Source organism: Ovis aries, chromosome 3 (assembly GCF_016772045.2).
Source record: "Ovis aries strain OAR_USU_Benz2616 breed Rambouillet chromosome 3, ARS-UI_Ramb_v3.0, whole genome shotgun sequence".
Taxonomy (NCBI): Eukaryota; Metazoa; Chordata; class Mammalia; order Artiodactyla; family Bovidae; genus Ovis; species Ovis aries.
In genome coordinates this window covers 94,898,521-94,920,648 of record NC_056056.1, presented here as the reverse complement: position 1 = coordinate 94,920,648, position 22,128 = coordinate 94,898,521, and the positions used below count along the sequence as shown (strand labels likewise).

At 48.7% G+C, this 22,128-nt stretch overlaps 1 protein-coding gene across 1 annotated transcript; it reads right to left on the bottom strand.

Annotated features, from left to right (window-relative positions):
* Positions 1–8,047: 8,047 nt before the first annotated feature.
* SPR (sepiapterin reductase) lies at positions 8,048–13,990 on the bottom strand. Its single transcript, XM_004006069.5, has 3 exons — positions 13,637–13,990; positions 12,754–13,044; positions 8,048–8,845 (listed from the first exon to the last, which is right to left on the bottom strand). Exons 1-3 carry the CDS (start codon positions 13,956–13,958, stop codon positions 8,655–8,657), a joined length of 804 nt encoding a protein of 267 aa, XP_004006118.3. The 5' UTR covers positions 13,959–13,990; the 3' UTR covers positions 8,048–8,654.
* Between the last annotated feature and the right edge of the window lie 8,138 nt (positions 13,991–22,128).

Below are 22,128 nucleotides of genomic sequence, written 5' to 3'. Positions count from 1 at the left end.
GTTTCATTTCTGGGTTATCTGCTGCATTTTGGATGATTCCTGACACAGTTCCCACCCAGCTCTGGCACGAAAAACAAGAGGGCTGGTATTAACGAAAGAAGCTGGGGTCAGGGAACACCAAAGGCTTAAGGATGCCCAAAGGAGGGTGTGAGCGCTATTTCCCTGGAGGGCTGGGCCAGCCAAGCCGATTAGGGCCCCAGAGCAGCTGTGGGCAGAGTGAGGCCGCTGGGAGTGAGGGGATTCAAACGGCTCTTTCCCACCCTCTCCCCCACCAGCCTGTTCTGTGTAAAAATTCCAAACTCCCAATCAAACCCCCATCTCTTTCTTCTTTCATTCACCTGCCCATCTTCCTCTCCTCTTCTCTCCTTTTCTATCCAAACTCATAATTAATCGCTCAAGGCAAAAGTAATGAATGTTAATTGGCCATCTGTAGGAAGACTAATTAAAATCTACCACGCTGGGGTTTCAAACATACCTATAGCAACGGAGTGAATCGGGAATGAGGCGAGGAGGGACTGAGGTAACAGCTGAAAGACTGCAAAACACCATTGGGCTTAGGTGTGAGGGAACAACGCCAGAGAGGGGCCGAGACGCTGGAGAGAGGGAGAGGGGGAGAAACTTACTTGATTTCTTCTTACCAGTGCAGGGCCTGGCGTTTTGTGGCTTTCTGTTTTGCATTTAACAAACACATTTACACATCTCCTTCTCACTGGACGTGGTTTAAGGGGTGGCTGGAGTCTGTTGACTCACAGTTCTCGTTCCTCGGCTCTAGGCCTGAACACACCCCTTTTCCCAAGGACACTCGCCCCATGTCAAAATCGCACACACACACACACACACACACATCACACACTCCCACATACGCTGGCTGGTTAAATCTCTTGCACAACTTTGCACACGTTCAGGCTTGTCCTTTATACACAGGCACATTCAGTTATAACCTGAGAGCAACCCAGAGACACGTGGCGACACACAGTCACGTGTGATCATGTCTGCACACGGTTCTATGCATGTATGCTTCAAGCATGCAAACCAACTGTTATGCAGATATGAAAGTGGGTGTGCACTCACAGTAGTTTATCCCTACACTCAAATTCACACAACTGTCTTCTAGATATGCACAGATAGATACCCAGGCGCACATTTGCATGCATATACTGTTACCTGGCAAGTTTTACATCAAAAGTTTTAGACACAGGTATACTATGATGACTTAGATGGTAAAGAATCTGTCTGCAATGCAGGAGACCCAGGTTCAATCCCTGGGTTAGGAAGATCCCCTGGAGAAGGGAATGGATACCCACTCCAGTTTTCCTGCCTGCAGAATCCCATGGACACAGGAGCCTGGCAGGCTATAGTTCACAGGGTCACAAAGAATCAGACATGACTGAGTGGCTGACATTTTTCGTGCATAAGCAGGGCCAAATATTAATACTAAGGGGGCAAACAGTGACCCATACATACTTGGCTGGGGGCCAGGGCAGGCCTATGTATGATTCATATGTATCCACATATGTGCATACAGAGACTCCAGCCCCAGGAAAGAACACACCCTGAATGATGACCACTCACCTTCAGGAGTTGGTGATGGACAGGGAGGCCTGGCGTGCTGCGATTCATGGGGTCGCAAACAGTCAGACACGACTGAGCGACTGAACTGAACTGAACTGAACCTTCTCTGGAACACAGGGCTGGAGCCACAGATGCAAGCACTCAGGCCTCATCCTCTTTCACTGCTTTGAGCAATGTAGGCACCTACAAACTGCCTAGAATGGCCCATCCAACCTTCGGGCAGAAAGGATGGTGGATCTTGGGAAGGAGGGAGAGAGGACTTGGGAGTCGGGACTGGCTTGGAGGAGGCAGGGCAGAGGTGGGGCTGCTGGCGAGTGGGATGGGTGGCAGGGCCTCTGGACTCTCCCCATCTTGATGGGGTCAGTTACGTGGGTATGGGGAGGCTTCCACCTCTGGGCCTGGCACTGTGGAAAGAGCTCTGACCTGGGGCGGGGTGCCTTCCACCAGGGCTCCTATTCACTTAGACTAAGAAGGCTGCCCTCCTTTCTGAACAGATTCGGAGGACCTTTCCTCATGACTGTAAAATCCCTCTATGATAAGTGTAGATGAAAGCAACAAGGAGTGCAAACACATGGAAAAGAACTTCCTGACACAGGGGCTAGGGCTAAGAACCTGGAAAGGGTCAGTGAAGAGAAGGGAGCCAGACTCCCCTGCTCCTCACCAGAAAAAGGTAAGCACCCTGGGCCTTATACCCACACTCCCTGCTCAGGATCTGAGCTTCTCAGACCTCTATGGCCCAGAGTCAGTGTCCCAGCACATCCCTAGGCCCAGCAGGGAATCCAGCTGGGAGAAGAGCCAGCCAGAGGAAGGCCACGGCTTTGGTGCTGCCAGAGGGAGCTGCAAGCTGGGTGCGTCCCCAGAGGCCAGGAGTCAGTCACCGAAGGGATCCCAGCTCTAGTAAAATGCTGCGAAGAACCCTTGAGGTCCAGGAATGACAGACATACAGGAGGCCAACACTCATTACCACCTCTGTGGGATCCAGGGTGTTTGGCCACCCTTCCTCCCTACCGACACGTGAGGACACCCAGCGGCTCCAATTGCCCGGGGCCACATGGCTCTAAGAGGCCAAACCAGGCCACAGGAGCCAAGTCCGGTACTAGGCCTCTCCGCGTGCAGGCCGGGAGGGAGCGGGCCTGCTTCCCTGGGTGTGGACTTCCTGGAGAGCCTCCGGGTCCTCGGGGATCTCCCTCTGCCAGGCTGAGGGCCTCTGCATTCTCTGGGAGGAATAGGCGCACACATGCACACACTCTCACACTCACACACACAACCCTACGACAGCTTCCACATTTGGAGCTGACAGATGTGCAAGGTAACAGCTCGGTGCCGCCTGTGCAGCTGAGGCCCCACGTCAGAGTGGGATTATTTCCAGCGAGGCTCAGGGCGGCTGCATGAGCGCAGGCCCGGCTGTGTGTGAGTGTGTGAGTGAGTGTGAGGGAAAGAGAGAGAGAGAGAGTATGTGTGTGCATGTGGTTTCTCTTACTCTCTCTCCTTCCATCTAAATCTGTCTCACTATGTTGCAAATCTTTCTGTTCTCCTCTCTGTGTTTCTGTCTTCCTCTTCTGTCCTGTTCATGCTGTCTCAGCCATTCACCCGCGCCCCCTGAGTTTTATCGTCCTGACCTGGATGCTTCAGAGAGGAGAGAAGACGTGCCTCCCCTTGACTCCCTCACTTGGCCCATCCCTTTCCTGTCACACCCAGCAGGCCCCGAGGACGGACTCTTAGAGAAAGACCATTTCGTCTCAGAGGACGATGCAGCTGTCCCTGCCCTGCGCACAGGGCTCCTGCCTGGGGGACAGGGTGGTGGAAGCTGGGGTGGTCATGAGGCTGAGAGCAGCTCCCTGCCTGACTCCTCACCTTGGTCACTGTCTTCAGGCTTGGCTTTCTTCTCCTACTGAGCCAGCTCACCCCGCTGCTCATCACTTATGTGCAGGCCTCCTTTGCTTTCCAGATGTTCTATCTCCCTCTTGTTATTCTCAACTTCCAGCATAAGCTCAGCCTACCATGGCCCTGGGCTGACCCCAAATCTGGACTCACAATGACCCTGAACTTGGCCACATATTAATCCTTAATTCTGACCTAGACTAACCCCAACTCTTAAGCCTGACTCTGTCTCTTGAACTTCCCTTTCTTTGAGGGGTTAGCTCCTTTGATCTCTGCCAGTATCACCTGAGATTACAAGGTTCACAGCTCACTTTTTAAATTAATTAATTTTCACAGCTCACTTTTTAGTACTGTAGCACTGGAGTGGAGACATACTTGGACCCACTGAATTGGAACCTGTAGTAAAGGAGGAACAATGGAGGAGCGATTTTTTTTTTTTTTAACTTTCTTGGTGATTCTGACACAGGCCAGTCCTACCCATGTCCACAAAACACACATGAGGGCTTGCCTTTAGGGATTCCAAGGGGGAATCCAAGGGGGTGGGGCTTAACCGCCACATAGGGAAGGTTGGGGTGGGTGGAGGCTTGTCTGCCAGGCACCAGTCATCACAGCCAAGCCCTTTTAAATGCTCCACTACGCACCGGGCAGTGGGCCACTATGGCACTCACTTGCTCACTCATTCATTCATCCATCCACCCCCTTATCCCATATCCATTCACTCATTTATCATCAAAGACTCAGCATGGCCTCGAAGAACTAGGTCTCTGTAAGGTCTGTGGGATATACGCAGCCCCTTGAACCTTGGATCCCTGGGATCAAACTGGGCCTTGGAAGGGCAGGACCTGACAGGAAAGGACTCCGCAGCAGCTGGACCAAGACCTGAACCAGAGTATGGACCAGACAGATTCCCGCGGCCCCAAGAGGAGGCACCAGGTCTCGAAAGTAGGACCCAGGGCTCTCTCTTCCCTTGCCCTGGGGTTGGGGACGGGGGACATGGGCCTGTGGGCTAAGAGACCACTAGACAGCTTGCAGGCTGGTCAGCTGAGGAATTATCTGAGCCCCTGGAATCAGCTGGGGGTAGGCCTGAGAGGTGGATCCCTCAAAGGAGAAAGGAGGCTTCCTTTTCCCTTCCTTCCTTTTCCCAACCGCTTCCTGAAAGTCAAAGTTCAGGACTCTCTCAGCTCACCCTAGGGGCAGTTAGAGCTGTGAGGCTGGGTGAAATGGGAGACAGAGGGGAGGGGAGGGGAGTCTTGCTGGAGTGGGATAATTTGGGGTGGGAGTGGGGAGGTGGGCCTTACTTCAAGTCTGAGGGAATGTCCAGCATTTAGCCCTGCCTCCCAGCACTGCAGGCAGAAGACCTTGGGGCTGGGGCAGAGAAGCAACAACAGCTCAGTCTCTCCTCTGTCCAGCTACCCTCTAACCCCATCTTCAGTGACCCCAGAGGCTCACAGTGAATCCTCAGCTAACGGCCCCGCAAGCTGCCTGGTGTCCTCAGGCCCACCTCCCTCGCCGCTACCCCATCACTGTGTGATGCTGTGGGGATCCCGCCTGGTGACTGGCAGTACTTTCACCCCCATCCCTGCCACCGCACAGGACCCCGATGGGTCCTGTGGTGAGGGCGCAAGGCTGGGCACTGGGAGCAGGAATTACTGCACACACGTCTGCACAGGAGGCTGTGCTCTGCAGGGAGAGGCTGGGTGAGAGGAGGCTGGAGGCAGCAACCCCAAGCCCAGCTCTGAGGTGAGACCCCAGGGAGAGCTGGTGGTACCCTGCCCCAGGAGTGGTCCTGAGGCCAGGTAGAAACAGCTGCTCACATCTAGCCTTGGCCAGCGGACTCAGGCACCAGCCTGTATTTTATTCAGGGGACGAAGGAGAGGAATTGGGGGTGGGAAGGGAGCTTCTGATCAACCCAACCCCCTCTGGTCATGCTCTAGGAGAGGTGGGTGCTGGGCTCCCTGGGGTGCGCCTGGACTATCCCCCTCCCCCGCTCCCACAGGCCAGCTGCTGGCCTCCAGCTCAGGCGTATTAAACACAAAACCGAAAAACTACCAGCTCATTCAGGCCACAGACAAAGAGACCTTGTTTGTCTTTAGGCTAATCTGAGGCCCGCACGGCCAGCAGCTGAGCTCCAGGCACGTGCAGGCATGTACTGTGTGTGTGTTCGAGTGCGCTCGTGTGTGTGGTAGCCAAGGACAGGCCATGCACTCTGAGAACACACATGGCTGCCCCTGAGGTGGCAGGAAGGCCTCCCCGCCCCAGGGGTGCAGGCCCTGGGGAGGCTGAGTCCAGCCCAAGAAGCAAGGCCTGGGAAATCCCTATGGTCCGAGCACAGGGATCACTACAGAGGCCAAGAGGAACCACCGGCGAGAGTGATCCCGGCTCTTTCTGCCTCCCCAGCTCCCTGGGGGCCCCTGAGAGTCCAGAAAAGCACAGGCAGAGAGAAAGGTCTAGGGTTTCCAAGGCTCTTAAACCCCCGGCTCCAAGCTGAGAGAGGACATGTCAGGCGCGGGAGTGTGTTGCCACCTTGTGGGGACATGTGGTACTTCTCCCTAAGTCTTGGTCAACCAGCTTCCTGGGGAGAGAGACAGCCCCACCCGACATCATACATTTTGCTGGTGCCGACTGCCCTTACATTCCCTTGGGAGCGAGAGGCCAGGAGAGGAGATCTGTCCCACACTCACCAGACAGAAGTAGCCTAGGCTGGCCCAGCCCCACCCACAGAGGCCAATCTGAGAACTGCAGATGCAGCCTGACCACATTTGAAGCACCTTGGAGAAAAGTTTGCAGGAAAGAATCTTAAAGCTCATCTGTTCTAAGGAAACTGAAGCCCAGAGACAAGTCCCTGCCCAGGGCCCACAGCATCTCTATCACAGAGGGAAGCAAGACGGAGGATTCCACTCCAAGCCTCAAGCATTTTCCTGCCTCATGGCTCCCACGGTAAAGCGTCTGCCTGCAGTGCAGGAGACCCGGGTTCGATTCCTGGGTTGGGAAGGTCCCCTGGAGAAGGAAATGGCAATCCACTCCAGCACTCTTGCCTGGAAAATCCCATGGATGGAGCAGCCTGATAGGCTACAGTCCATGGGGTCGCAAAGAGTCGGATGTGATTGAGCGACTTCACTGGTGAATCCAGGACAAGCTGTCCAGACAGAACCCCAGCCCAGGAGGCAGGGGTTACAGGGGCTGCAGTGAGGGGCTCTCGCCATAGGTCAGGCAAGGGAACGGGCGTCTGAGCCACACGGAGATGAGGCTACAGCATGCTCTGGATCTTGATTCTGTTACTGCTAGTTGCTCAATTTGTGTCTGACTCTTTGTGACCCCATGGACTGTAGCCTGGCCAGGCTCCTCTGTCCATAGAATTCTCCAAGCAAGAATACTGGAATGGGTTGCCATTTCCTTCTCCAGGGTGTCTTTCTGACCCAGGGATAGAACCCAGGTGGCTCCTTTACTGGGGACCCATCAGGGACACCCCATCCAGATATTAAAAGGCAATAAATAGTATCAGCTTCTGCAGGCACTTGGTGCAGTGCCAGCACTGTGCTTAGCAGTTACAAACATCAGGTCATTTAATACTCATGATGCCCCTTTGAGGGAGGCACCATTATAATCCACTTTTTTCAGATAGGGAAACTGAAGTAAGAGGAGTAGCCTGCCCCCGGTGGCAGAGCAGGGGTGAGCACAGGGCCTTTGACTCCACTGAGGGCAAAGGCTCCGCTGGGTGAAGAAAAGCGCATGAGTTACTCCCTCCCTCCTAGGGAACCCAGCAGGGCACTGCCAGCTCTAGCTCAGGGCCTGCCTCCACAGGGACCCGTGCTGCCTCTGGTTCCCCAGGAGGCATGGCTTCAGTGCGCCCTCTGCTGTGCACAAGGAGGAACAAAGAGATCTGTCCAGCAATCAGAGGCAGGGCTGAGGCCCGATGGCTGGCAGGAACCATGGTCTCTCTGACCAAATAAGGAACAGGGACAAAGGGTTGGCTGGCTGTAGACCACCACCACTGCAGAGCTCTCAGCCTAGCCCACACCTACTGATCTGCAGGAGGAGCGCACCCTTGGTTTCTCAGGGTTTTTCCCTCTTAGAATCTTGTCTACCTCCCACAAAGGCATGTTGGTCCTATGTCCAACCCTCTGAGGATCAGGTCCGTGGCGCAGATAAATGTTATCAGGAGGGCCCACGACAGGTCCCCTGAAGATCTGGGATCCATCCAGAGCATTGCCATGTGGGTAAAGGGCAGAGTTGGGAATCTGAGAGCCAGGGAAACCACCCTTCCCCAAGGGCGGGGGAGCTCCAAGCCAGGCCCAAAAGGCTGGCTACTCTTTGAATAGGTCAAGGGCGAGGAAAGGGCATAAGACTGGGGTAAGAATAGGCAAAGGCATAATGGAGGCACAGGTATCTGGGCAGGCCACCTAGGACAACTTTGTTTGAACCTGGGTTTGCTACTGAGTGGGGCTCTGTGAGAAGAAGCAGACAGCCCCAAGACGCCCCAGGACATGAGGGCAACACCCCAAGTTTGGATTAACTGCCTCAGGAATACCCCTTGAGTCGAGGAAACCAGGGAGTTAGTCATAGGACCTGTATCAGAAGAGAAAGCAGGTATTAATAAAGGACAATCCACATTTTATTTGTATCTGCCTTTAACATGTACAGAAACTCTCAGGCTCCTTTCCCCCTTCTGGTGGATAGATGGCAGATTCTGGAGGGAGGAAGCATCAGAATGAGGACACAGAGTTCAAGCGAAGGTCTTGCTACCCTGGCAAAGAGCATCCCTATGGGCTGGGACTTTGCTGTCCTCCTATCCCTCCAGGCCATCTGTCAGTTTACATGGGTCCTCCTGTTTGACACTAGCTCATCCCTCCTTCCCCGTGGGCCAGTCATGGGCCGGAGACCCAGCCTCCTTTTCTCAGTGTTTTTAGCTTCCTGTCCTAGTTTTCCCATTCCTAAAATTCTATTTCTAGGGAGAAAGAACACCAACAGCCATAACTCGTCTCTCCCAAGTCCACTCCTACTACAGGTAACTGAAAACTGGGGACTCCAGCCACCCAGGGCCCTCACAGGTGGTTGGATCTGCGGGCAGGGCAGTAAGCATGAGTGCTTATCTGTGTAAGGCAGGGTTGGCAGCGCCACTGTGGCAGCATGTAGGGAGGCACAGGGCTCCTGGGTGTGCCTGTAAGAGGGGGAAGAAAGCCCCTAAAACCAAGGGCATGGTCTTAGTCATCGTAGAAGTCAATATGGGCTCCAGACTTGAACTTGTCATTCTGCAGCAAGCTCAGAAGTTTCTGGGCTGATATCTTGCAATCCACAAGCTCCCCCTTTCTCTTCAGCTCCTGCAGGCTTTTTCGCAAGTCTGGGTCCACAGAGGTCTCCCGGGCTAACTGCTGCATGTCAGTGTCCAGGGGACCTAGGGGATGAAGAGCAGAAGATGAGGGGACATGGCTGAGGCAGGGGCCCCTGATGTATGTGTGGAGTTGGGTGGAGTCAGGTCTGGCCAGAGGCAACACCTCACCTTGGCTGACATGTGGTCAGCATCACCAAAGGCTCCACACTGTCACTATCGAGCTCTAGGCTCATCCAAAGTTCACTGAACACGGTCCCCTTAGACTACCAAATCCACAGATTCACACTACCCCATCATTCCTCCTCAAAGTCCCAGAGTGGAGAGAGACATTCTCCTCCCTGTCGGAGGAGAGTGAAGTGAGCAACCAACTTCTCAGGGCCTCCCGAGCCAGCCTACTCCAGCACCAGGTCAACTCCCATGGCCCTAGGTGGCTCCCTGTCGTTCCCCAAAATTGTACAAACAATAAATGCTGGAGAGGCTGTGGAGAAAAGGGAACGCTCTGCACTGTTGGTGGGAATGTAAATTGATACAGCCACTATGGAAGACGGTGTGGAGATTCCTTAAAAAACTAGGAATAAAACCACCATATGACCCAGCAATCCCACTCCTAGCTTGGTTTCCTACCCTGAGGAAACCAAAATTGAAAAAGACACATGCATCCCATTGTTCATTGCAGCACTATTTACAATAGCTAGAATACTGAAGCAACCTAGGTGTCCATCAACAGATGAACGGATAAAGAAGTTGTGGTACATATACACAGTGGAATATTACTCAGCCATAAAAAGGGATGCATCTGAGTCAATTCTAATGAGGTGGATGAACCTAGAGCCTATCATACAGAGTGAAGTAAGTCAGAAAGAGAAAGACAAACATCGTATAATAATGCATATGTACGGAATCTAGAAAAACGGTACTGAAGAATTTATTTGCAGGGCAGCAATGGAGAAACAGACATAGAGAATAGATTTATGGACATGGGGAGAGGGGAGGAGAGGGTGAGATGTATGGAGAGAGTAACATGGAAACTTATATTACCATATGTAAAACATATAGCTGATGGGAATTTGCTATATGGCTCAGGGAACTCAAACAGGGGCTCTGTATCAACCTAGAGGGGTGGGATGGGGAGGGAAATGGGAGAAGGGTTCAAGACGGAGGGGATATGTATATCAATGGCTGATTCATGTTGATATCTGGCAGAAAACAACAAAATTCTATAATTATCCTTCAATTAAAATTAATAAAAAGAAAGAAATGATAGCTGACAACTTCTCAAATCTCTGAGATTTGTACATCTAAGCTTATGAAGCTATTATTTCAACTCCAAATTATCTTCTCCAAGACATCAGGACTAGATGGTTTCACTGGTAAATTGTGTCTATTTTTTATGCCAATACCACACTAGTTTGATTACTGTGGCTTTGTAATATAGTTTGAAATCAAGGAACATGATGCTGGGGATCTTTGTTCTTCTTTCTCAAGACTGCTTTGGCTATTGAGAGTTTTCTGTGGTTCCATATATATTTTAGAATTGCTTGTTCTATTTCTGTGAGAAATGCCACTGGAAATTTGATAGAGATTGCATTAAATCTGTAGATTGGGTTGGAGAGTATTGACATTTTAACAATATTAATTCATCCAATCCACAAACATGGCATCTTTCCATTTTATATCTTCTTGAGATTCTTTCATCAGTGTCCTGTAGTTTTTGGTGTACAAGTATTTTATCTCCTTATTCTTTTGGATGCAGCTGTAAATGGGACTGTTAATTTCTTTTCCTGATACTTCATTATTAGTGTATAGAAATGTAACTGATTTTTCACATTGTTTTCTCTAAGATGATCATACAAGTTTTATCTTTTGTTATTGTGGTGTATTACACTGATTTATTTGCAGATGTTGAACCATCCTTGCATCCCTCGGATAAATCCCACTTGATCATGATATACAATCTTCTTAAAGTATTTTTGAATTTGGCTCACTAACAATTTTGCTGAGGATTTCTGCATCTCTGCTCATCAAGGATTTTGGCCTACAATTTTCCTTCCTTGTAGTGTCCTTGCCTGATTTTAGTATGAGGATAAAGTTAGCCTCAAAAAGTGAGTTTGGAGAGTGTTCCCACCTTTACATCCACTTATCCAGAGTGCCTTCCACCTGCTGATATGGAAGCAGCCCTCAAGATCAATGTCCAATTTAGCTGCCTCCAATAAAGCCATCCCTGGTCACACCACCAGAAAGTGCTTCCTTCTTGAACTCTTACAAGTTCACTGTTTTTATTTTTTGAAAGTATTTATTTATTTATTTGGCTGTGTTGGGTCTTAGTTGTGGCATGTGGATTTCCAACCTCCATTGCAGCTGCTAGATCTTTCAGTGGTGACATGCAGGATCTTTCAGTGGTGACATGCAGGATCTTTCAGTGGTGACATGCAGGATCTTTCAGTGGTGACATGCAGGATCTTTCAGTGGTGACATGCAGGATCTTTCAGTGGTGACAGGTGTGATCTTTAGTTGCTACATGTGAATTCTCAGTTGTGGTATGTAGTACCTAGTTCCTGAACCAGGATCAAACCCAGGCCGCATGCATTGGGAGCACAAAGTCTTAGCCACTGAACTACCAGAGAAATCCCTGTAAGTACTTTCTCACCTGGGGAACCACAGCACCCCAGAATTTGGAGTCAATGGACCTCATGGGCAGAAAATCAAGGAATCTTGGACTTCAAAGAACCACCCTCCTGATCCTCAAATATCTTTCAATCAAATATCGGTGCATCCCCAGTAAGAAGGGATTTGCTTCCCTTCCAAACAGCTCATTCCATCTTTGGGCACCTGTTAGGACATTCTTCCAGAGACGGAGACTTAAACAAAAACCCAACTGGTCTCAGCCTTCATTCCTAAGAGCCCCACAAAAATGTTCAACTTTCTCACAATGTCCACGGCAAGCTCCCTGAGACATAAACCAGTCACGTGGTATTCTGGAGTTTGTTCTGCTCCTGACTATGGTTTCCATTTGCTCTCTGTTGACTGAGTCTGAGGCTGAGCTCAGAGTGGGTGCTACGTTGAATGTCAGCTGCAAGAATAACAGTATATATTTGGGAGGAAGGCAGGGAGGACAGGCCAACTGTCACAAGGCACCCCCCTCCTTTAAATTTCATGAGAATGGGGCTCTATCTTATTTATCACAGCATCCCCCAGTGTTCCAGCACAGTTCAGCATGGGATGGTCAGCATTCAATAATGTCTGTTTGCTCTGCATTCAGCTAACATTCACTGCAGACTGGCTTAGTGGAGTGCTTTGCGAGAAGCTGGGGACAGAAAGATGAATAGTGCATAATCCCTGCCTTCAAGGCTTTCCTATGCAGAGAGAGACGTACAGTATGATAAGTCCTATTTAACAAACGCGAATGAGATGGCTGGATGGCATCAGCGACTTGAAGGACATGAGTTTGGGTGAATTCCGGGAGTTGGTGATGGACAGGGAGGCCTGGCGTGCTGCGACTCATGGGGTGGCAAAGAGTCGGACACGACTGAGCGACTGAACTGAACAATTGGATAGTCCTTCAGAGTTTGGGATCACTTCCACAAGTTTGACCTCATTCTCTTCCACAAATGGCCCTGTGAAACAGGTAACATCTTTCCCATTTCACATGAAGAAATGAGGCACAGGCCTGGAATTCAAATCCTAAAATCCTAACCATCTCTCACGCTCTAATATCACAGCCTTCCTGTCCCCACCCTCAAGTCCAGGCAGCTCCCCACTCTCAGTCCATATCCACTAACTACAGCTTCCTGCCGCCACCAGCCCTAACTTCCTTGGAACCTGTATTTCCCTTAAGGAGTGATGGGTCATGATTCAAGGACAACATCCTCTCTGGGGCCTTTCCTGCAGGAGACAGAGAAGGCTCCTAGCCCAGTCCCTAAAGGGTAAGCAGCCAGTTCTGAGAACACGGATGGCAGTAAAGCCTCACCTACCTGGGGCATAGCTCAGCACCCTCACACTAGGCTCTTCTGCCGCCAGGACCTGGAACATCATGTTACGGGCAGCCTTGCCAGCGCAGTACAGTGCCCAGCCCTTGAAGGGCTGGAGGGCACAGATGGACGAGATGTTAACCACAGTCCTGCTGACGCCAGGACTGTCCGGGAAGGCCTTCAGGATACTGGAAGTCAGGCAGAGTGTGGAAGTCAAGTTCAGAGTCCAGTAGTTGTTCACTTCAGTTGGGTCAGCCAGGTCCACCCAACGTTTGGATACATCTCCAAGAGTGCCTGAAAAACCAGATCTTACGAATCACTCAGTGCAAGGCGGGTTTTTCGCTTCTCCCAGCCCTTTTCAAATTCATTCAGACACCCGCTTCCCAACCACACCTAAAGGAGTTTCTCTAGGGCTTCTGAAGATGCCTCCCTCTTCCCAGCCCTGCAGACTGACATATCTGGGGAACCCCCTTACCCGAAGCTTCAAACTGAGAAGGGGCATGCTCTGCTCTGGGGCTGGGTTCAGGGGAACTCGGGGGGCCATCTGGATAAGTGGGGGAAATTTACAACTGCGGGCGGACTCCATGCTCTAATTCAGGTCTCCGCCAGAGGGCGCCGAACAAGAGGATCAGAAAAGTACCGCAGGCATTCCGGAACAAATGGCGCTGAAACAGGAAGGGGAGCGAGGGGGCGAGAAGGGGGGACAATGAGCCGCCCAGACAACACTAGATCTTCCTCCACAACTCGCTGAAACTAGGACTCCCAGGCGTCTTTGCTGACTCCTAGGAGTCACCTTTAAAGTTCCAAGAAGCGAGGGGGATGAAAGGGAAAACAGAACGGGACGCTAAGCAGTATTCGAAGCGCTCACGGCCAACGGGCGTCTTACCCGCATTGTTGATGAGCAGCACTCGCTGCAGGCCTTCGGGCCTGGGGAGGTCGCACACAGCACCGAGCAGTTGCTGCAAGCCGGTCTCGGCGCCCAGGTCGGCGGGCACCCGCACGATGCGCAGACCTGGCCGCTCGGCGCCCAGCTCGGCCTCCAGCTGCCGCAGGGCCTCGTCATTGCGGGCGCTTAGGACCAGCACGGAGCCGGGCGACAGCAGCGGGGCCAGGAGCTGGGCCAGCGTCCGTCCGAAGCCCCGGGAAGCCCCAGTGAGCACGCATAAGGTGCGCCCCAGGCCGCCCACCTTGCCGACGCTGCCCTCCATGCCTCCTATCTGCGAGCTGGAGCCGCTACCGTGACCCGGCAGGGGGCGGGGCGGCCGCGGAGGGAGGCGGAGGCAGCGCCCGGCGAGGGCGGGAGCCTAAGGAGAGCGGCGGGAGCCTAAGGAGAGCGCCGGCAGCCTTTCCTTGGCCGCAGGCGGTGAAAGAGGAGGCGACTGCAAAATTAAAGCGTGAAGACACTAAATCCGAGGCAGAATCCCCACAGGAAATCTTGGCCCAGTACGGACCGCGGGCCTCATCCTTTGCCCTGCAAACCCATCAGTGCCCCTGTGGAACTCATTCTCCTCCCGAGTTCAGACCTAACTTCCTTGTGTAAGTGATTGTTAGTCGCTCAGTCGTGCACGACTCTTTGCGACCCCATGGACTGCAGCCCCCATGAGATTTTCCAGGCAAGAATACTGGAGTGGGTTGCCATTTCCTTCTCTGGGGGAATCTTCCCAACCCAGGGATCGAACCCAGGTCTCCTGCACTGCAGGCAGATTCTTTTATGGACGGAGCTACACGCGAAGCCCAGTTTAAGTGATTGCCTCCAGGTTAAGCCATCTTGCTTCTTGCTAGACACCTCTGCACGTGCCACAGTGTAGGGACTAGGGTCCCTACTAATGTTTTAGCCACGCCATCCGGGAAACAAACTCACTCAGAAGGACAATGCAGATAGCGGAGTTCAGTTTATTACACCGGTGGGCCCAAGGCAGAGTCTCCTCTTAGCCAAGGACCCTGACCAGCATTTGTGAAAATCTTTTATGCCCTGTGTGTATGTGTCCGAACCCACCACCCCAATTTCCTTGAGACTTACATAAAACGAAGGAAATGTAACCACAATAAGCCCATTATTCAAATGTTATCAAGTGTTAGGTGTTCAAACAGTTAATAATCAGTAAGCCTGCCGTTACACTCCGATAGATACAGAAAGAACTTATGACCTGTCCAGAGGCAGGGGTGATTAGAGTATGTTTTCTCTTAGGCGATGAGTAACCTGGATGTGATCTTCAAGTTTCCCCTGTCTGGAGGGGGTCTTATCCTTCTATTGTAGTTTCCACAGGCACTAAGCACAGAGTCCAGAGTCCGTTGGAGAGGTGGCCGAGCATGATCAGCATGAACGGGCCTAAGATGGGGTCCAGGCCCTATGAATTCCTTTTCACTATAGGGGAAACTCGCCACCCCAGAACAGCCTCTGGGGGAACAGAGTCTTCTCTCTGCTGTGTTCACACAGATTCCCCTTGCCTCTCTGAGACTTCTCACTCCTTCTGTCCCTAAAGTCCTGTGTTCGCTGGGATCCTGCACCCACTCATGCCACACTCTTCCTCGTAGGCAATTCCATCCACTCCCACATTCAGCTTTTCAGAAGTGACCAGGCCTGTGCTTAGAAAACCCACATTTCTGGCTATTTTTTCACAGAGAGGTCTCAACTTAAAAAAAATATTCACAACTTATAAGTTCTATTTTATTTGGTGGGAATTTTTAGGACTTCAAGCCAAGGAGATAGCATTTCAAGAAACCCTGAAAGAACTCCAAAGAGGCAAGGAGAGGTACCAGGTTATACAGAAGTTTTGCAACAAATGGCAGGTCATCTGAACATCAAAAGATTATTGTTAAAGAAAACCAGATGACCCAAGTCAAGGAATTTAGCACTTTTCTATGTGTGGGAAGCTGCAAGAGTCTGGGTTCACTGAAATCATTCCTTTGATACATGCCTTAGCTTTCAGGGGCCAGTATCCTGTTTTCACCTCCCTAAGTTCCTCAGAGCTCACCACAGGGAGTGGCTGCAGTCTGGTGGCCACTAGATGGCAAGTATTCTTTCCTTCTTAAACCCTAACCCTAACCATGAGTTCCCTCAGGGCTCACCAGCTCACTACCTGTGGTGGCTGCTGAAGACTGTGACATCCTTGTTTACTGATATGGCAGGAAGTATTCCATTTCTTAGAGGCAAAATGGGAAAGTTGGCAGATGGCCCCAGATCTTACAAAGCAGTCTCCTGAGAGTTCAGCAAGCATGGTAGGCAACTCTCAGAGCTTAGCCCAGGTCCACACAGGGCTCTTCCCTGCCCCAGAGATAGACAACAAATTTGCCTTTCAAGGCTCTTAGAAAAATGCACTTTGCTCCCTTGTCCTTTGGGCTGTCACTGTGAACACCAGAACAATTTGGGAGAAGCTTTTCACTTTCCACTTAGGTGCCATTACCACAGACTTTTTGTAAAATGTACATCCCAGACTGTAGTACATCACTGTGGAAATTATTCTAAGAACAAATGAAACTGGAAAAATTAGTAGATTTATTTGTTTATATAGCATAGCATTATTTTGAAACATTTTTATGTATTTTGAAACATTTTTATGTAAAATAGGATAAAGAAGATAAGTATTTATGCTAACTGATGTTGGGAGTCAAGACTACCAATTTTAGTTAAGGGAATAATCTCTAAATTGAGTTTGAATTGGAAGCCAGAAAATGGTAGAATTTACTGCAGTTACTTTCACATTTATACAATAACACCAAAACCCCTTTTCCCTTTTGATGTGTTCATTTTCCAATACCTGTTGCAACAGAGAAAAACAAACCTGGCTCCACACGGAATCTATTCCTTTCGCTCTAACCTTTGTGCTCTGGTGCCGGTGCTTTGGTCAGGCTGGCTCTGTACCTTTTGTAAAAAGTGTTGCCTAAGCCTGAAGTACGTGGGACTGCGCATTCTCTAGACTCTGACCTTTAAAAGTATAACACTTTTACTCATATAGAAACGAAAAGTTGCAGAACGGAGGATAACATTTGTCTTGTTGGAGGTTTATAGGAACATTTAGACCTTACCTACTGGAGACCTACAAGGACAAAGGATTCTAGCACCAAGAAGTTTGCAACTAGCCATACCCACCTTGCCCCTTTAGGTATAAAAGAAACCCAAATTCTAACTTGGGTAAGATGATTCTGTGGAACACTCCTCCACCATCTTCTCAGCCTGCTGGCTTTCTGAATAGTTACCATCTCTTGCCCCAACACCTCGTCTCTCAATTTACTGGCCTGTTGTACGGAGAGCAACACAAGCTTGCACTCAGTAATGCTATGATGCTCCTTTTTAAGAGTTCTCCCTGCAACAGTGGCAGAGATTAAAGCAGTGCCCAGATAAACTCTGTGCTTGTGTTTTGTTTGGCCAATAGGGCTTTTTTTTTTTTTTTTTTCCTTTTAAAATGTGAGGTGACATTTCTAAACTGGAAGATTTAACATAGCATCAGAATTTCCAGCTTCTTTGGAGTAATGGGAATGCCTGGCAAGCTGGGTTCTGACTGAGGTGAGCCAACAGCACCTCTTGGAAAGAAGACTCTGCTCCAGTTTGCCAAGATTTTCATCACTCACAGGTGTAGGGAAATATTTGTTTTCCACTAATGACGCATATGCTAGTAAAGTAATGCTGAAAATTCTCCAAGCCAGGCTTCAGCAATACGTGAACTGTGAGCTTCCTGATGTTCAAGCTGGTTTTAGGAAAGGCAGAGGAACCAGAGATCAAATTGCCAACATCCACTGGATCATGGAAAAAGCAAGAGAGTTCCAGAAAAAACATCTATTTCTGCTTTATTGACTATGCCAAAGCCTTTGACTGTGTGGATCACAATAAACTGTGGAAAATTCTGGAAGAGATGGGAATACCAGACCACCTGACCTGCCTCTTGAGAAATCTGTATGCAGATCAGGAAGCAACAGTTAGAACTGGACATGGAACAACAGACTGGTTCCAAATAGGAAAAGGAGTACGTCAAGACTATATATTGTCACCCTGCTTATTTAACTTATATGCAGAGTACATCATAAGAAACGCTGGGCTGGAAGAAGCACAAGCTGGAATCAAGATTGCTAGGAGAAATATCAATAACCTCAGATATGCAGATGACACCACCCTTACAGCAGAAAGTGAAGAGGAGCTAAAAGCCTCTTGATGAAAGTGAAAGTGGAGAGTGAAAAAGTTGGCTTAAAGCTCAACTTTCAGAAAACAAAGATCATGGCATCTGGTCCCATCACTTCATGGGAAATAGATGGGGAAACAGTGGAAACAGTGTCAGACTTTATTTTTCTGAGCTCCAAAATCACTGCAGATGGTGATTGCAGCCATGAAATCAAAAGACGTTTACTCCTTGGAAGGAAAGTTATGACCAACCTAGATAGCATATTGAAAAGCAGAGACATTACTTTGGTGACTAAGGTCCGTCTAGTCAAGGCTATGGTTTTTCCAGTGGTCATGTATGGATGTGAGAGTTGGACTGTAGAGAAGGCTGAGCGCCGAAGAATTTATGCTTCTGAGCTGTGGTGTTGGAGAATACTCTTGAGAGTCCCTTGGACTGCAAGGAGATCCAACCAGTCCATTCTGAAGGCGATCAACCCTGGGATTTCTTTGGAAGGAATGATGCTAAAGCTGAAACTCCAGTACTTTGGCCACCTCATGTGAAGAGTTGACTCATTGGGAAAGACTTTGATGCTGGGAGGGATTGGGGGCAGGAAGAGAAGGGGACGACAGAGGATGAGATGGCTGGATGGCATCACTGACTCGATGGACATGAGCCTGAGTGAACTCCGGGAGTTGGTGATGGACAGGGAGGCCTGGCGTGCTGCGATTCATGGGATCGCAAAGAGTCAGACACGACTGAGCGACTGGACTGAACTGAGTGATACATAGCTGAATTCTTACTTAGTGGTGATGGTCAAAACATTAAAAGCCAGGGCACTGAGCGGGATTGTGGAGAAGTGGATCTCAGGATGAGATGAGGAGGCTTTTGAGGCTTTAACAAGGACAGGACTCTGTATACCTGTATATCATTTGAAGCTCCCCTGTTTTTCACTTATCTATTAAGGATGGAAGATACAGAGGTTAGATTTGATTGCTTCAAAGCGAAGCTCTCTTGTACTGGCCCAAAGGCCTGCTCTTTAAGTAAACTTTAATAGCTTCCCCTGCTCTCCTGGCCTCAGATAACAGATTGGTGGAAGCACAGCCCCATCCATTCATTCATTCAGGATTTATTGAATTTCTACCATGTGCGAGGCTTTGAAGAAAGGAGGGAACAATAAAGGGATGGCCTAACCTCTTCTAAACTTAGCAGCTTCTCAGAGGAACTATTTGTAAATAGCACCCAAGGAGAGTATGGTTTGCTTGACTGGAAGAGAGCCTGGAAAAATTTTCTTTTCTGAGAAAAATTGTTATCTGCTGTACCTGTCCTCCCACCTGTCTTATTTCAAGTAATATTTCAGTAATTTATGAATAATACTTCATGGGCAACACAGCTCATAGAATTCATTTAATAGTAGCACTGCTGCTACTGCTGCTGCTAAGTTGCTTCAGTTGTGTCCGACTCTGTGCGACCCCAGAGATGGCAGCCCACCAGGCTCCCCCGTCCCTGGGATTCTCCAGGCAAGAACACTGGAGTGGGCTGCCATTTCCTTCTCCAATGCATGAAAGTGGAAAGTGAAAGTGAAGTTGCTCAGTCATGTCCGATTCTTCACGACCCCATGGACTGCAGCCCACCAGGCTCCTCCGTCCATGGGATTTTCCAGGCAAGACTACTGGAGTGGGGTGCCATTGCCTTCTTACAATTTTTGTATCCATTCGTTCATCCTTAGACAATTAGATTGTTTCCATATCTTGACTATAGTAAATAATGCTGCAATAAACACAGTTCAGTTCAGTCACTCAGTCGTGTCCAACTTTTTGCAACCCTATGGACTGTCGCATGCCAGGCTTCCCTGTCCATCACCAACTCCTGGAGCTTGCTCAGACTCATGTCCATCGACTCAGTGATGCCATCCAACCATCTCATCCAATGAACACAGGGATGCATGTTTCTTTTCAAATTAGTGTTCTTGTTTCCTTTGGATAAATACCCAGAAGTAGAATTGCTGGATCATATAGGAGTTCTATTTTTAATTTTTTGAGATACCTTTATACTATTTGCTATGGTAGTTGCACCAATTTGCATTCCCACCAACAGTGCACAAGGGTTCCCTTTTCTCCACATCATCACCAACACTTGTTTTTTGTCTTTTTTATAGCAGCAGTTCTAACAGGTAAGAAGTGATATCTCATTGTGGCTTTGAGTTGCATTTCCCTGATGATTAGTAATGTCAAGCATCTTTTCATGTGTCTGTTGCCATCTGTGTGTCTTCTTTGGTAAAATGTCTATTCAGATCCTCTTATCCATTTTTAATTGGGTTGTTTGGCTTTCTGCTTCTGAATTGTATGATTTGTCTGTTTTAGTCCCTTATCAGATATATGATTTGAAATTATTTTCTCTCTTTCAGTGGATTTCCCTTTTTATAGTGTTGATAGTTTCCTTTACTGTGCAGAAGTTTTTTTAGTTTGATACCCTCTCATTTGTTTATTTTTTGCTTTTATTGCTTTTGGTGTCAGATTCAAACAATCATTGCCAAGACCAATATATCAAGGAGCTTACAGCTTATGCTTTCTTCTAGGAATTTTACGGTTTCAGGTCTTATGTTCAAGTCTTTAATCCATGTTTAGTTCCGTTTTTGTGTGTTATGTAAGATAGTGGCTCGATTTCATTCTTTTGCAAAAGGTTTTCCAACTTTCCTAGTACCAATTATTGAAGAGACTGTCCTTTCCCTGTTTGATGTTTTTGGCCTCTTTGTCATTTTAATTTTATTTTTATTTTGTCATAATTATTTAACCGAATTTGTGGGTTTACCAATACCATACTGCTTCAGTTGCAAAGCTTTGTAATATATTTTGAAATTGGGGAGAATGATGACTTCAGCTTTATTTTTTCTCAGGAGTTTTCTCTAGGAGCTTGTATATCTGGAAGTTCTCAGCTCACATACTGTTAAAGCCTAGTGTGAAGGATTTTGAGCATTACCTTGGTAGCATGTGAGACAAATGCAATTGTTTGGTAGTTTGAGCATTCTTTGGCATTGCCCTTCTTTGGGACTGGAATGAAAACTGATATTTTCCAGTCCTGTGTCCACTGCTGAGTTTTCCACATTTGCTGGCATATTGAGTGCAGCACTTTCACACCATCATCTTTTAGGATTTGAAAGAGCTCAACTGGAATTCCATCACCTCCACTAGCTTTGTTTGTAGTGATGCTTCCTAAGGCCCACTTGACTTCACACTGCAGGATGTCTGGCTCTAGGCGAGTGACCACACCATTGTGGATATCTGGGTCATTAAGACCTTTTTTGTACAGTTCTGTGTATTCTTGCTACCTATTCTTAATCTCTTTTGCTTCTGTTAGATCCTTACCATTTCTGTCCTCAAGATTGCCAGGAAAAATGTCAACAGCCTCAGATATGCAGATGATACCACCCTAATGGCAGAAATTGAAGACAAACTAAAGAGCCTGTTGATGAAGGTGAAAGAGGAGAGTGAAAAAGCTGGCTCAAAACTCAATATTCAAAAAACCAAGATCATGGCATCTGTTCCCATCACTTCATGACAGATAGATGGGGAAAAATGGAAACAGTTACAAACCTTATTTCTTGGGCTCCAAAATCACTGCAGACAGTGACTGCAGCCATGATATTAAAAGATGCTTGCTCCTGGGAAGAAGCATAGGTTTCAAACCTAGACAGCATATTAGAGAAGACACCTACGTGACAAACCTAGACAGTGCATTAAAAAGCAGAGACATCACTTTGCTGACAAAGGTCCATATAGTCAAAGCATGGTTTTTCTAGTAGTCATGTAGGGATGTGAGAGCTGGACCATAAAGAAGGCTGAGCACTGAAAAATTGCTGCCTTCTAACTGTGGCGCTGGAGAAGATTCTTGAGAGTCCCTTGGACAGCAAGGAGATCAAACCAGTCAATCCTAAAGGAAATCAATCCTGAATATTCATCGGAAGGAATGATGCTAAAGCCGATGCTGGAAACGATTGAAGGCAGGAGTAGAAGGCAACAACAGAAGGTAAGATGGTCGGGTGGCCTCCCCAACTCAATGGATGTGAATTTGAGCAAAACTCCAGGAGATAGCGGAGGACAGAGAAGCCTGGTGTGCTGCAGTCCATGGGATCACAAAGAGTTGAACACGACTTAGTGGCTGAACAACAACCATCATATTGATGTGTTTTATCACTTTTATGTGAACTCAATAAATATTTCTTAAATCAGCCTTTTAAACCACTGTAGCATCAATCTGTAAGTCATTGCCTCCTTATGTTTACCTTGTT